We start from the raw sequence: 17188 nt of genomic DNA, 5'->3' as shown, positions 1-17188 counted from the left end.
AACCATTTCCAGTCAATGACAGCTTTAGTTGGAGCAGAGGACCCAGTCCATTCTATGTAAAACAGTCCACACGATTAAGGACTCACCATTAGCTAGCACAGTGCCTTGTTGATAACTTGGTCCACGGCTTCATGGGGTCTGCGCCACATTCGAACCCTACCATCAACTCTCACCAACTGAAAGGGCCTCATCTGACCAGCCCACATTTTCCAATCGCCTAGGATCCAACCGATATGGGCACTAGCCCAGGAGAGGCGCTGTGGGTTACGTTCTGCTGTTTGCAAAGGTACTCGCGTCGGTCGTCTGCTGCTATAGCCCATAAGCAGAAAATGTCGCCGCACTGTCCTAATAGATACGTTCGTCGTACGTCACACATTGATTTCTGCTGTTACTTCGCGCAGAGTTGTTTATCTGTTAGCGCTGACAACTCTACGCAAACGCCGCTGCTCTCAGTTGTTAAACGAAGGCCGTCGGCCGCTGTGTTGACCGTGGTGAGAGGCATGCCTGAAATTTGGTATCCTCGGCACACTCTTGACACTGTGAATCCTGGAATACTGAACTCCCTAACGTTTTCCGGAATCAAATGTTCCATGGGTTTAGCTACGACTATCATTCCGCGTTCATCGTCTGTTAATTCCTGTCACGTGGATATAATCAGGTCTGAAACCTTTTCACATGAATCACCTGAGTACAAATACAATACACTGCCCTTTTATACCTTGTGTACGTGGTATTACCACCATCCGTATATGTGCATATCGCTATCCCGCGACTTTTGTCATCTCAGTGTACTCTTTCAAAGTCTTCAATCAAATGTGGACACATTTATTCAGCGGCCGTCACAATCATTTCTTTCGCAAGGTCTCCTGCAGCAAACGGGCTTACTTTCATGGCTATACGAAGAGCTATCCTGTGGCTCAGACGGACAGACGCTTTCCTAAAAATGGTTCAAATGGCTCTGAGCACTATGGGACTTAACAAGTCACCAGTCCCCTAGAACTTAGAACAACTTAAGCCTAACTAACCTAAGGACATCACACACATCCATGCCCGAGGCAGGATTCGAACCTGCGACCGTAGCGGTCACGCGGTTCCAGACTGAAGCGCCTAGGCGCTTTCCTACTTAGAGAGTCGTCCACATAGGCACATTCCTTTATTTCCGATATTACTGCGTCACGATCTTCTCCTTGATATTTCTCATATTCTTTTGTGTGACACATAGAATAATGACGTTGTAAATTACGTTCCTTAATACTCTATCCTTCTTTGTTCAGTACTAAACACTTTGCAGCTTTGCATCGCACAAATAGCAAAAGATTTTCCCATACAGACACAAAAACTGACTGTTCTGTTTTACTTGTGCTTGCCATGCCATTGTTGTCGTTTTAACCCTCCAGCTCCACATTCATGGCCCCGTTTGCTAGGCAACATTGCAGTACACAGCTCTCACCTGAAGTCACACGAACAGACAGGCTCGCTCTTCGTTCCGACATGTCACACCGCCTGAGGCTGTCCTCCTCCAAGATATTTGCTGAAAGAGTCCGATTCATTGTCCGTTCTGTCCAAAATCCTTGGACGGAACAATAGCTACCGTCATCACAGCCAGTAACATTTTCGCCACCGTTAGAACCTGGTATACGTGGTGACTGGCCGATATTTCTCTGTCCAAGATTATATAAGTTTATGCTGGCAACTACGACTAATTACATGCTTTACCAGACAAATTACGTACGGATTATTTGAAAATTGATGTGAGATATGGCAAGTGCCACAGTCTCTGGCAATTTTCGACACAAAAGCTTTTGCTCCTAAGTGTATACTGGTGCTTCTATTACAATTGCATTCTTGTTGTCGCCTTAAAGCCAAAATATTTAAACTGTATGGCACAGTGGTCCCTAGCCTTTGTGAGACGATAACAGACGAGAACAGATACTCCAACGAAGATTAGCACCTAACTTAAAATTTAAAAGAATAGAAAAATGCCTATTTTTCAAATGACAAAAGAAAAATAACACTAACTTAACACTTTTTTACTGATGGTTTATTAAAACAATAAATAATCAGTCAGTGGGGCAGTTGGTACGACTTATTTCTAACAAACTTCTTTTTAAACACTTTTGTTGTAGGTACTGCAAATCGTAAGTCATGATCTAAGCTCATTCACTTTCTCTGTTTTGTAGTCATTGCAACGGTAGTCGATAATCTCTTCATCGTACCGAACTGAATCAATGCACTTCTGGATTTTTACAGTACTTGTGGATACTCATCACCAGTCTTTAGTCAAAATGTTGACATTTCTGTGTTGCCACAGTCTATTTTCATAGCATCGGTTAAGACCGCAGTGCATGAGAAAGCTGGGAGGAGAGCTTTATTAAATACTGAATGTCAAGTGACTGGTGATGAAAATTATACGTAAACATTAGTACAACTAAATACTATTTGTTTAAAAATAGCTTAATTTCGTGAGAAAATCATAATTACTCTCAGGATTGAAATCGATGGTCTACCATGCAATGATCTTGGCTGCCTGTGGCAAAGGCATAGTGTAACAATCAATTCTATATCTATTGACATATTCGTATCATAAGAAAATTGATAAATCAAAAATATCCTCACCTGTAGCTTTTCTTGTTTCAGTTATTATTTCAACGTGTTCAAGCTGGATGACTACGAGAAGGCGCGCCACGCTATATTCATGTTCAAAGACCTGTTCGGGCTGTCTTCGTTCGATTGCGATAGTCTCATCAGATTCACGTTGACCGTCCGGAAGAATTATCGCCGTGTGCCCTACCACAATTGGACTCACGGTTTCTCCGTCGCAAACTCAATGTACTCCATCATGAAGCACTCGAGGGCTGCCTTCAAGCACAACGAGGTACGTAATTCCTCACCTGGTGTTAATTAACTCAGGAGTAAGACAGGCAGATAGTACAAGACTGTGAGGCTATAAGTTGTTTGTCACGTGGAAACACCAGAATGAAATATTAATTACCTATGGGACGTCACTAACAACATCTGTACATCAAAAATCCTGTTTGTAAAATGTTGGAAAAATGGTAATGGTTTTAACTGTCAGTGTTAAAAAATTAAATCGATTTTATTACATCAGCCAGTCGTGTTTGCAATCAGTGTGTTTCACCCCTTTCAACTCAGCTTTTTCTCTTCTTCAATAGTGTGTGCTTGATATCAAAGCAAATGATGCTCAAATTATTTCGGAGATGCCCTCCTGAAATTATTTTGTCTTTAGTTGAACTTATTTCATTATTTTTATGCTATAACATGAGACAAAATTGAAGGTAAGGTACTGAATTGCTCCGCTTCAATTATGATTTCGTCAAACAGTCCTAAGATGGAAAGATGTGACTATGTCCTTCTCTATTGATGTCTGACAAACTGAGACGTACGAGGAAACTTCAGGTGCTGACGGAATAAGGAACATCGACTCCAGGAGCGGAAAAACGTGAAGGAAGGATGGTAATTGGGTGCATAAAAGAAAGAGCAGTTCCCCTGAGAATTGAGAACGTCAGGGAGCAACTGATGATAACGAGCCACGTCGTCGAAAGATTGTGGCAAGAAGACATAACACTCTGGTGACAGACCCGCGAAAATATTATAGAATATACATCTAATTTCTCTCCTTTAGTAGTGTCAGTATAACATAACGGGTCGTCAATCTTTTAGTAAATACGAATGTAGAACTCTGCTTGTCATCTCGTATACGTTGGAAGATAGGATAAACTGCAGTATTCTGACACATTAAAAGTGTCATTCCGAATGGGGCTTATCTGTCGACCTTATTGCAGCTTGACCGTTGCCGCGGTATGTAATCATCGGGGTACGATTTCCATTGTGAATCACTGATGAGTCGGTCAGGAATGTCCATTCCACAAACAAATCGTTTCGATCCTGGGGACAGGTGGTTCACATACGCATCACGGTGCAGCTGGGATCCCCGTCATCCGGCAGCATCTGTGACAGTGACACAAACTTAAATATTGATCACTTCTCTTCAAGGGGAAGCCCTTTGTTGTCCACTTCGTCCACAGTCATCACGCCTGCAATGTATCTGTCGTTACTGCTACAAATCCATGTCACAAAGACAAAGCTCTGGCGTTCGCGAAGAAAACAAACTACTCCGTGGCGCCCAGAACAAATAAAGTGATTGCCTGCGTCTTCTGGAAGTGGACCGTAGGCAGGTGCACATCGCTGGTGACGGTAGGGTGGCAGTCTCCCCCCCCCCCTTTTTCCACCTCCCCCCTCCACACTTACACAAAAAAAATTAGTAAAAGCGTTTATATTTTTACAAATATAAATTTCCGTCTTTGTGAACTAACTTTCGAAGAATAAAGCAGCCCAAAAGCTAAGTCTCGAAAATGCAAGGGATCCTTGAAAATTACAAGACCCTTTTCAGTTTGTTGCCCACGTGACGGGCTTGCGTTCTGACAGGTGAGGGCACCCATTTACATACATAACTCGAATAACTATTTGGGAGGCCACTGGTAGAACGCACGAACTTCATAAAGTTCAGAAAGCCGAAACAGAAAGAGAAAAGTAAGACCGATTCTAGAATAAAGGCGTAAATGACTAAAGTAAACAGCATTCCTCTCATTCACAGGAACGTATAGTCAAATTCTGCAGACCTATGTTCACAATCGTAGTGCTAAGTGAAATATTTACAATGATGAATGCGCACTTTATACTGAGAAAATTTTGATTTTGCTGTTATAGTTCATTAATATTAACGTGACAAATGTGCTCCTCAAATTTGTCGATTAATCCTTTTCAAATGCCGTAGTTCTCTGACATGGAACTCCTTGGAAATGGGCCGTCCGGTGTGGCCGTACGGTTCTAGGCGCTTCACTCTGGAACCGCGCCACCGCTACGGTCGCAGGTTCGAATCCTGCCTCGGGCATGGATGTGTGTGATGTCCTTAGGTTAGTTAGGTTTAAGTAGGTCTTTGTTCTAGGGGACTGATGACCACAGATGTTAAGTCCCATAGTGCTCAGAGCCATTTGTGAACCTTGGATATGATGTAAAAGCAAAGTAATCAGTGAAGTAAGAAAGTTATTATTGTAATAAAATATCGAATTATTGCTATTAATGTAATCGTAGGCATCCGTGGCATGTTCACAGTGGTGGTGATCGCAAGTTAGATATTTTTGGGTGGAGGAGGTGGGAAAGAGTGGAGACTGTCACAAAGTGTGACACCCCCGTCCGGAACCGAACTCTGGATCCATACCTGGCCATAGCAGCGCTTAGAATTAAAGCAAGCTGTGGCCACCTGCGCCTCAAATGCTTATCATCCTGCGCAGGATGTTTGCAGTGTCTCAAATCAAATTCGTAGTAGAGCTTCTCTTAAATTAAATAATATAAATTTATGGGTGAGAGAGAGGGCGGGGGGTGGGGGGGGGGGGTGGGAGGGGAGAAGCAAAACAGCTCCGAATATGTGTGTACCAACTCCCTTCGGTGTCAGAATTTCATTAACGCCTCTATATCTTTTACTTACTCAAAAATATTATAATTTTCACAGTAGTTATCTGCAATCTATAACAGTTCACACTTCACACCATTTTCTCTATTATCCTTTCCTAACTTCAAAACACGCGCAAACAGTACAATATATATTTACTCACACACACAAATTTATCTGTAAGACCTCATTTACCAGGTGGGCCATATAAGCTTCCAGTTTTAGTTTGAAGCCATAAGGATTACTAATACCTCATTTCCATCAACGAAATGTGGAACCGTAATCACACCAGCAGCGGTGTGTGACCCGCGAAGAGGGTGAACGTGCAGCAACTGCGGATTAGTAACGCTTATTTCGATTCTTCACCGCACCTGAAACATAAAAATTCACTTCGTTATCAAGTATCAGGACTGTGTCACCAGTAAATAACATTAAGCATGTCGCCTATAATACAATGTAGTTGCATTGACTGACTGTTCCATCGGTTCTTGGTAGAATATTTTATACATTATGAATGAAATCAGGGGGAAACTACAGCCGTAATTTTTCCCGACGGCATGAAGCTTTACTGTATGGTTAAAGGATGAAGGCGTCCTCTTGAGTAAAATATTCCGGAGGTAAAATAGTCCCCCATTCGGATCTCCGGGCGGGGACTATTCAGGAGGACGTGGTTATCAGGAGAAAGAAAACTGGCGTTCTACGGATCGGAGCGTGGAATGTCAGATCCCTTAATCGGGCAGGTAGGTTAGAAAATTTAAAAAGGGAAATGGATAGGTTAAAGTTATATATACTGGGAATTAGTGAAGTTCGGTGGCAGGAGGAACAAGACTTCTGGTCAGGTGAATACAGGGTTATAAATACAAAATCACATAGGGGTAATGCTGGAGAAGGTTTAATAATGAATAATAAAATAGGAATAAGAGTAAGCTACTACAAACAGCATAGTGAATGCATTATTTTGGCCAAGATAGATTCGAAGCACACGCCTACCACAGTAGTACAAGTTTATATGCCGACTAGCTCCGCCGATGACGAAGAGATTGATGAAATGTATGATGAGAGAAAAGAAATTATTCAGATGGTGAAGGGAGACGAAAATTTAATAGTCATGGGTGACTGGAACTCGATAGTAGGAAAAGGAAGAGAAGGAAACGTAGTAGGTGAATATGGAATGGGAGTAAGGTTGGTTGGTTGGTTTTGGGGAAGGAGACCAGACAGCGAGGTCATCGGTCTCATCGGATTAGGGAAGGACGGGGAAGGAAGTCGGCCGTGCCCTTTGAAAGGAACCATCCCGGCATTTGCCTGGAGTGATTTAGGGAAATCAAGGAAAACCTAAATCAGGATGGCCGGACGCGGGATTGAACCGTCGTCCTCCCGAATGCGAGTGGGAGTAAGGAATGAAAGAGGAAGCCGCCTGGCAGAATTTTACGCAGAGCATAACTTAATCATAGCTAACACTTGGTTTAAGAATCATGAAAGAAGGTTGTGTACGTGGAGGAGACCTGGGGACACTGGAAGGTTTCAGATAGATTATGTAATGGTAAGACAGAGACATAGGAACCAGATTTTAAATTGTAAGACATTTACAAGGGCAGATGTGGACTCTGACCACAATCTATTGGTTATGAACTGTAGACTAAAACTGAAGAAACTGCAAAAAGTTGGGAATTTGAGGAGATTGGACCTGGATAAACTGAAAGAACCAGATGTTGTAGAGAGTTTCAGGGAGAGCATTAGGGAACGATTGACAAGAATGGGGGAAAGAAATACAGTAGAAGAATAATGGGTAACTTTGAGAGATGAAATAGTGAAGGTAGCAGAGGATCAAGTAGGTAAAAACACGAGGGCTAATAGAAATACTTGGGCAACAGAAGAGATATTGAATTTCATTGATGAAAGGAGAAAATACAAAAATGCAGTAAATGAAGCAGGCAAAAAGAAATACAAACGTCTCAAAAATGAGATCGACAGGAAGTGCAAAATGGCTAAGCAGGGATGGCTAGAGGACAAATGTTAGGATGTAGAAGAACATATCACTAGGGGTAAGATAGATACTGCCTACAGGAAAATTTAGGAGACCTTTGGATAAAAGACAACCGCTTACTTGAACATCGAGAGCTCGGATGGAAACCCAGTTCTAAGCAAATAAGGGAAAGTAGTATGGTGGAAGGAGTATGTAGAAGGTCTATACATGGGCGATGTTCTTGAGGACAATATTATGGAAATGGAAGAGACTATAGATGAAGATAATAGGAGATATGATATTGCGTGAAGAGTTTGACAGAGCACTGAAAGACCTAAGTCGAAACAAGGCCCCAGGAGTAGACAACATTCCATTACAACTACTGACAGCCTTGGGAGAGCCAGGCCTAACAAAACTTTACCATCTGGTGAGCAAGATGTATGAGAAAGGCGTAATACCCTCAGACTTCAAGATGAATATAATAACTCCAATCCCAAAGAAAGAAGGCGTTGACAGGTGTGAAAATTACCAAACTATCAGTTTAATAAGCCACGGCTGCAAAGTACAACCATGAATTCTTTACAGACGAATGGAAAAACTGGTAGAAGCCGACGTCGGGGAAGATCAGTTTGGATTCCGTAGAAATGTTGGAACACGTGAGGCAACACTGACCCTACGACTTACCTTAGAAAATGGATTAAGGAAAGGCAAACCTACGTTTCTAGCATTTGTAGACTTAGAGAAAGTTTTTAACAATGTTGAGTGGAATACTCTCTTTCAAATTTTGAAGGTGGCAGGGGTAAAATACAGGAAGCGAAAGGCTGTTTACAATTTGTACAGAAACCAGATGGCAGTTATAAGAGTCGAGGGGCATGAAAGGGAAGCAGTGGTTGGGAAGGGAGTGAGACAGGGTTGTAGCCTATCCCTGATGTTATTCAATCTGTATATTGAGCAAGCAGTGAAGGAAACAAAAGAAAAATTCGGAGTAGGAATTAAAATCCATGGAGAAGAGATAAAAGCTTTGAGGTTCGCCGATGACATTGTAATTGTATCAGAGACACAAAGGACCTGAAAAGTAGCTGAACGGAATGTAGAGTGGCTCGAAAGGAGGATATAAGATGAACATCAACAAAAGCAAATTGAGGATAATGGAATGTAGCCGAACATATAATAGTGATACTAAGCAGCTGAGTGAAGCAACTGTGAAAGTAAAATTTTTTACCAGGGCAGGAGAACGTATGGTAGCCGAATAACGGAAAAAATGGGGCAAATGAGTAAGAGAGATGATTTACAACATTTGGATGGTATTATGAGTCGTATCTTCAGCTACAAATGGCGGGTAAGAGGACTGTGTCAGGCCGTTCAGTACAAACCCTGGGTCCATGGACATTTGTTTACTAATTTCCATTACTTCAAGGTAGTTCATCTTCCTTTCTTTATGGGTATCATGTAGTACTTCATGTTTCATCTTGTAGTGATGGCCGTCTTTAAGCAGGTAGTCTATAAAAGTAGTTTCCTTTTCTAAGTTTCCAACTCTGTGGTGTTTCTTCAAGGGGGTATTTATTGCCCTGCCAGGCTGACCAATTTAGAATTTGCCACAGTTACAAGTAACTTTACATATTCCACGCTTTTCCAAAGCTAGAGTACTGTCTTTACCATGGGGGAAAAAAGTGTCCAGTAATGTTGTGCATATCAAATGATGATTTTGCTTTCCTGGATTTCATCTTTGTGGCTACGTCCTGTAAGGCTCCTAGTTATGTAATTCTGCAACAATATTTCACAGCAGCAATACTTATCTTTGTACCTGATGATGGCGTAACAGCCGAGAATCGGTTCTTGTAACAAATAATAAATATTGTAGAATATTACAACAGTGTTGTGTGTGTTTCATTCACAGTGGAGTTGCTTTTGTCAAGATCATTGACTTTTTGTGCCATAAGTATTTTGTACGAAATACAGTACCAAAATGTGTCCTCTAAGTCTTTCGCGGCGGCATGTTTGAATAATATCTTCTCGGTTTTCAAGCCGCCTCAGTTCTAATAAAATACTCAAGCTTTCGACGGCAGTTTCCGTCGTCGTCGTCGCCGTCGTCGCCAGGAGTAAAAACCACTGAAAACTTGAGTAATATATTCGGATTCCTGGGGTTTGAAACGAGAAGATTTCATTCAAAGTTCCAGTACTTATGTGACATTTTGTAAACATTGGTTCACGGTTACTAAAGTGGGAAAACCTGCTTTCGAATGCAGGACCGAGGTCTCATTTATTGTCAGCGCGTACTTCACCGTATCCGTGCACTTCCCACGAAACCAGATGGTTTATTCTTTTGAAGTGCACAAGTGTATCATTCGGACAGGAAGACCACGATTATGTGAGAACAGTCATTGCATCTTCAGAGTAAAATCATTTTTTGGAAAAAGAGTTTCCACCCTCAACATACGACCTGTATTGTCCCACTGGTGTATCACTACTAAAATGGTGTCCCGTCTACAAGCCTCTAGTACATGCCAATGGTGAAAAATTGCGAAGTTGTACGTCTGCTGTTATTAAACTCCATCAGATTCTCAGGCCCCGCCCTGTCCATATATGAACGTACATGCAAGTGGAATTGCCATGGCTCCAGAAACTAAAAGTTATACTTAATCGTTCTAAAGTGAAGTGCAATTTAGCAGTCCTCGATTTAATGTACAGCAACGTTTCCTTACTTCATTTTCTCATTTTTAAGATCCAAAAGAGGAAAAAGCAAGTGTATACGTTTCGAATACAACTGCTTTAAGGTCTCACATTAGAATCATAGATACTAGTGTTCGTAATTTGTAAACATTTTTTCCATGTACGTGTTTTTTTTTCTTTCGTCTGTAAATCTATCAAATTTATTCACAGTTTACTTTTCAATATTTGGAAATGTCACTTAGAGCTGCGACAAAAATACTGCATTTTACTCTGTTCCACTTGTATTTTTACTGTCAGATGTAACATTTATCGCACAGAGTACGTCTTCCTTCGGTAGCCGACACCGCAACCATTGCAAAAAAGCAAATGCTTTTATGACATGTTTCTTAAAAGTTGTATCTGTTTTCAAATTTTGTAAAAAAGGAATATGTCTGCAGTGTCTCGCCTTGTACATTGCTTCGCTGTGCCATGACTTGGATCATCGTGGGAAAAATAACAAGTTTATGTTGGACACAGAATCGCCGTTAGCTGCCATCTACAGCACGTCCACCATGGAACATCATCATTTTAATCAAACAGTTACCATTCTGCAGCAGGTAAGAAATGTTTCTAACAGTAGTGTGATTTACTATCATTTTAAAATAAATGTATAACAACAAAGTATGAAGAAGAAGTAAGTTATATTGGACCACGTATTGACGAGATTCACGAAACATGGTAAAGTAATTATATTTTCTAAAGTGACACATCAAGAAGCAAACTGCTCTACCACGGGAAATCTTCAATAAAGAAACCTCTGATTCTTCCAGCTGACGAAGCAGTTAGAACAACCCTTAACCGATAAGAAGTGTGTAAAAAAATCAAGAGTACTGAATGAATGCATCGTGTTACGACTGTCTGAAAAACTATTAGTTTCCTAATCGCTTCAGTACAGAATTAACTTCCATACTTTGGGCCTATCAATCTCATTCCCAACTGGGAATATTTGTGAGGCTATTATGATTTCAGGAATTCTCTACACAACCAAGGGAAACATCCATAATATCGTAGTCGTAACTGCAGAGATGGACCAGTTTCTTTTATTTGCTTCTCAGGGAATGCTTTGAAAGCCTCGTGCGTGCTGCTGTATCTGATAACGTGAATAAATTTTTACTGGAATACTCTGTGGCCAATTGGTTCCCTTCGTTGATAACATTTAACTAGTTTGAAATTGTCTCTTACAATATTACCTATCTCACTGCACTTCTGTAGCTCGTTTGCCAAACTTTGTCACGTAATGTGATTAAAGTATCACCGCAAAATATTTTCAAAGGTCGGCTTACCTTTCCGCCGCAAATATCTGCCCAGCTTGGTGTATAACTATCCTGGTCTTGCTCACTGCATACTGCATCATCAGGATTTTATGACTTCGGTCAATTTCAGTCTTCAATTCAACCTTAACATCTTAGTACACGTATTTTGGCACAGTTTCTGTGCTGAATATTCCAAGATTGGTTCCTAGAGGTCAAATATTCTACAAGAGTATTCTAAATTGCACTAGAGCGTAGGATTTTCACATAGATAAATATAAAAGAACACCAGTATTCTCCAAGGTTCGCTCACCCTCACTATCACGATGCAACATATACTGTACAGTCTACTGATACAGATTCAATAAATCGCAACTCACTGAGTAATTAGCCATTCTGTATGGCGTTATTAGTTTTCTAACACTTACTTTTCGGTGCAGATATATAATCAAATCGTTTAGCGCTCATTTTTATACGTCTTTAAATTCTTGATAATCTCACATTCAATGCTCTGATGCTCGCCAGTTAAATTATCCCCTTGATGCTTCACTGGATTTTTCATAGAAACGGCATTTCAAACACATCTTCAAATTTTCACCACTGATGGTGTATAGTTCCTATTTCTTAGAAAAAGGCAGGAATACTTCTAAATCGTTTTCTGTCTGTACTGTTTTTATCGCAGTTCCCTTCAAACCCTTCAAATTGGTTTTTCCTATGCTGCAAACCATTATACATATTTTTACATACACCCTATACTTTTTATGCCTGCTTCAAATGTTGTGAACTTTCCTACTGTAAAGGGAATTATGAGGAAAGTTGAATAGACAATCTTACAGAATTCCCACATTTTCTATTTGCAGGTTTCCGTCTTCTCTCTCTCTCTCTCTCTCTCTCTCTCTCTCTCTCTGTGTGTGTGTGTGTGTGTGTGTGTGTGTGTGTGTGTGTGTGTGTGTGTGTGTGTGTGTGTGTGTATGTGTGTGTGTGTGTGTGTGTGTGTGTACATACTCTACTCATGCACATGTGTGCCTACATGTTTGATTATTAGCTACTCCAAAAAATTATGTAATTTAAACTTATAGCAGTTACTACAAATAGTTTCTTGTTTTTTTCATAGATGACAGTCACCTTAATCTATATGCACATGCTTCGATTTTGCAGGAAATAGAATGCAATAGCAGAAATTTAACTTACCCAAATTACTGCTGCTGGTCATACACTTCACTCACCAATGCTTGCTGCTACTTTTTCCGTTCACCAGTCCTAAGTGCAGGTTGTTTATTTTTAGCTTACATAACAAGCTTCGCATGTTTACTGATGACCAGCGACGGGAAAAAAGTCTAATTCAGTAAAGAAGAGGAAATGTGTACCTTCCATTGCAGTGCTGCTGAGGACATCACTTGCCCCAATAACCCGCAGGGGTTGCTGTGTGGCGATAGGGTATTTCCGTTACACGTTTCTTGTCAAGTTCACTGCCAACGCTCCAGCAAATCCATGCACCCTACTGAACATTTGTCCATATATCACGTCTTATTTTCAACCGGCATCTTTACAATGTCAGCTAGAGACAAAATCCGAGCAATAGACGAATACTTTTATCAAGAAACTGAATAAAACCAGTCATGAAGACCATGCACTTTCTCACAGTTGTTGATGGGAGCTCTTGCTTTCTATTGCAAAGTGGGTATCAATTCCTGCAATTAGTCCGTGAAATTCAAATCCAGCCTGCGTAATCCGACTGTTGGACTGCTTGATCTTCTTGGACAAATTCGGAATTATGCTTACCCCACTCTAGTAAAATTATCAAAACTTAATTTAAGAAGAAAGTTTTTAAAATTTTTAAATCTGTTGATTAATTTTCATCTGAAAGATCAAGTACTGATCAATTGTTCCATCTGTTGTTAAATAGCATATATCGTCCAGAATGAGATTTTCACTCTGCAGCGGAGTGTGCGCTGATATAAAACTTCCTGGCAGATTAAAACTGTGTGCCCGACCGAGACTCGAACTCGGGACCTTTGCCTTTCGCGGGCAAGTGCTCTACCATCTGAGCTACCGAATCACGACTCACGCCCGGTCCTCACAGCTTTACTTCTGCCAGTAAGGATACTGCGGAGACATGGCTTAGCCACAGCCTGGGGGATGTTTCCAGAATGAGATTTTCACTCTGCAGCAAAGTGTGCGCTGATATGAAACTTCCTGGCAGATTAAACTGTGTGCCCGACCGAGACTCGAACTCGGGACCTTTGCCTTTCGCGGGCAAGTGTTCTACCATCTGGGCTACCGAAGCACTTGCCCGCGAAAGGCAAAGGTCCCGAGTTCGAGTCTCGGTCGGGCACACAGTTTTAATCTGCCAGGAAGTTTCAGCACATATCGTAATTAAGTCTGTGACCTTTTTCTACTTCCATACTTCACTAGCTACTTTGTAAACATCTATTAGTGTACATTTCATTGTGTTAATAAATTTATGCTTCGGTTTTCCAGAAAGGCCACAATATATTCTGCAAGCTGTCCAACAGTGATTACAAGCAAGTGTTGAGCCTCATGAAGCACTGCATACTTGCAACAGATCTCGCTGTCTTCTTCCCTAACAGAACAAGGCTATCGGAAATTGTAGCCGATCAGACATTTTCTTGGACCAATATGGAGCACAGGTATGCCACACCGAAATTCAATGGCAATGTAAATAACGAATACGTTGTTTACTTGAAGCAGATTGTTGCTGAAATGAAAGACACAAGATAACTGTACAAAGTTCTAAGATCGAAGTATGAGTGTGCAGTCTTTTAAATGAAATAGCGGTAAGACATTTTTATCATTAATAGCTGTGTCAAATGTGTTTCACTATACTCAGATAAAACTCTAGCACTATAGAAATAGCAGTCTGCTCCACCCATAGTAGCAGGACAGATATGAAAAATAAATCAACTAATCTGATTAATTGTATAAGACTGTGTCCAGCCCACGATAGTCTAGCGAATTTCATTTCATAATGTATCATCATGGCATATCTGTCAACTGGGAAAGTACACCACTTATATTCTAATAAACATAACTAAGACTACAATCGAAAGCAACCATCACGATTACTTGTAGAGGTAAACTCAGACTGCGAATGTTACATTATATTTAATTATTTATTTACTTATCAATTTCATCTTAAAATGCCACCATCAAATGACAATTTGATTTATTGAGTCCGATGGGGTGGTGCTAAAGAGTATTATATGATGACATTCTTGCAAGCCGAAATCGGTAACAGGTCCAATGAATACTTACGAACACTCACAGTTTCTGCTTTCATGCAAGGGTTTTAAACTCTCTTTACCAAACAGCAACGGAAGAATCTATTAATTTATGAGTTTATACTCTGACATTTTATCGGAATGAGAGTGACGTTGGACTAGCCATAGCATTTTATTGTGAGAATAATTTGAAAAATTTGTAATGACGTAACATATGACAAGACACTGTGATTGGTTGCACTTGCATGTTACTTAAACACTTAGTTACTGAGCCTGTAGAAAGAGGTAAGATACTTTTGAGACGTCTGACAACGATGTAGCCGTGACACGAGACATAAAAAAATTTTCCCAAGACGGGACGGACTTATAAAAGTAGAGAATGAAGGTACCAATCTGGAAAATTGTTTTTTCGCAAGTGGACGAGATGCAACAGGATATTACTAAATAAATAGGATTCATAAGGAGCCTTAAGGTATTCCTCGTCGCCCATTTCTTTTTGGAGTAACTCGGTATATAGAACCATAAATTAATGCATACCGAAACATATTTTTAATAAATTGCACTGCTGTTTATTACATTCGTAAAAAAGTAATTTATTAAACGTAAAATTTTTAGTGTTAATAAAAATATAGTTGAGTGGAAACTTCGAAATTATGAATCATATTACAAAGCATTGTTGCAAGTAGAAACTACAACATAGAGCACAATACTATTTTTTAATTGTTTTGAGAAATGTTGACACTATGATGTTGTTATTATTTTATGCAACTGTTGTGTACAAGTATTTCATTTTAGTACCGTTGCAAGTAATTAATTCTTATAATTATGTCACACACAGACAAGTCATAGCTCATGTCTTCTCAACAGGTTACTACTGCAGGCCATTGCTATGACGGCTAGCGACCTCTCAGCTAGTGCGAAGCCGTGGGATCTACAAGTGGAGACTGTTAAAGTCATTTTCGAGGAGTTTTATGAGCAGGTATCGTTCGCAGATAGTTATATTCGTAATTGCTTTTCCGCTTCATGCATGTAATGCGAATTTATGTTTGACAGAAGAAACTGTTGTGCCTCGGTACGAAATGGGGCAAATACAAAAAGTGCGCAGAATTTGGACTACGAACTAGTGTAGTTTAGCGTCAGAAAAGTCAGAAATGGTTTTGAATAGCGTGTTTGAAAAATAAAGCTGACGTGTGAATTTTTATTTTCTTTGCGTTTCCAAATGATTATTTTCACTTACAATGGTCCATCGCACTTCAGCACAAAGCACAAGTACCAATAGAATTGTATTACAAATCCAACAGATACGTTCAAGCTTATTGAGTTGTTTCTACGTCCATAGCCGTCTGCTGCATAGGTCGTATTTAAGTGCTCAACGATAGTGGTATTACCATAGGACTCGTGTATAGTGTACGTAAGTGGTCCAGTTAACTGCACTAAAACTACTATAAAGAGTCGGTCATTTTAGCTGAAATGAATGTCACGGATATTCCTTGTTGTGCACAAAGAAGCTACAGATTAAGTAAAATATAGTCTTTACCAGTCTAACAAAGTCTCTCTGTGCCAGAGAACCAGTCTTCATTTCTGAACGCTGAAAGTAAACATGCCTTTTAAGACACTGAATGACAATTCTCTGTAATTGAGCGATTCATCTTCATTGTTTCACTGAATTTTACCGTAATATTTCATGAAGAAGATCTCAATTATTTTTTGTCACTATCGTGTCCATTCTTCTCCCGTTACTTCTCCAAAAACTTATCCCATCATGACATGTACCTAATACCACATCTCTGTTTGGTAATCACAGTTAAATTTGGTAGTAATGCAGAGGTATTTAGTTTCTTTGAGCTTCTCGCTTATACTAGTGTAGTTCTAAATGTCTTTTCCCCATTCGCTGCCACTGCAATTTTATTTACTAACAATAGGGCACTTAGTATCCCTCTATTCCACATGTCCTAATTTTGACCTCGGGTATTTCCGCAAATTTTCTTTCTGTTTTTCAGCATATTGTTCTGCTAAACACTTTACAAACAGTAAAAGCCAAACTGATTATTCGACAGTTCTCGCGGTTATCCACTCGTCGTTTCTTTGGTACTATGGCGACAATACTTTTCTCTTTCATGACAACTCTTCTCTTTCATGAATGTTGGCAGCATGTTCAAATACGTAACACTGTTTATCTAAAACTGTTTTTAGTTACTCCAGGGATATTTCATAGCCCTGCTAACTTGTCTTAGTCCGAATTATTCAGTTTCTTGTCAGACATTGAATTAGAATTACTCAATTTTTGTCCTACTATGAACGCAGTGTTGCATTTCTCCTATAGTTAACATCCAGCGTATTCTTTTCCTTGAATGACTGGTCTTCTCAGTCGTATTTACATGTGCTACACTCCCTTCATTTGTCTGTCCCTCTTCCTCAATTATCATCTGCACAGAGGTTTGGTATGGTAACACGTTTTTACTTTCCACTTTACTGAAATTACTTTTATATATTACTGTATCACTGTTGAGTAAGGACTCGTCTTCTTCATTTCCTTTATATGAAACAGCAGTTC

General features: G+C 40.1%; 1 protein-coding gene across 1 annotated transcript in view; it reads left to right on the top strand.

Annotated features, from left to right (window-relative positions):
• LOC124795848 (probable 3',5'-cyclic phosphodiesterase pde-5) overlaps window positions 1-17188 on the top strand; it is a 762693-nt gene that overhangs the window by 666521 nt on the left and 78984 nt on the right. Inside the window, exons 11-14 of the mRNA XM_047259933.1 lie at window positions 2638-2875; window positions 10541-10699; window positions 13874-14043; window positions 15502-15613. Coding sequence (XP_047115889.1) covers window positions 2638-2875; window positions 10541-10699; window positions 13874-14043; window positions 15502-15613 — 679 coding nt within the window. The remainder of the gene's footprint in view (window positions 1-2637; window positions 2876-10540; window positions 10700-13873; window positions 14044-15501; window positions 15614-17188) is intronic.

This window comes from Schistocerca piceifrons, chromosome 1, assembly GCF_021461385.2.
Source record: "Schistocerca piceifrons isolate TAMUIC-IGC-003096 chromosome 1, iqSchPice1.1, whole genome shotgun sequence".
Classification (NCBI taxonomy): Eukaryota; Metazoa; Arthropoda; class Insecta; order Orthoptera; family Acrididae; genus Schistocerca; species Schistocerca piceifrons.
This window is presented reverse-complemented; position numbering and strand designations above follow the sequence as displayed.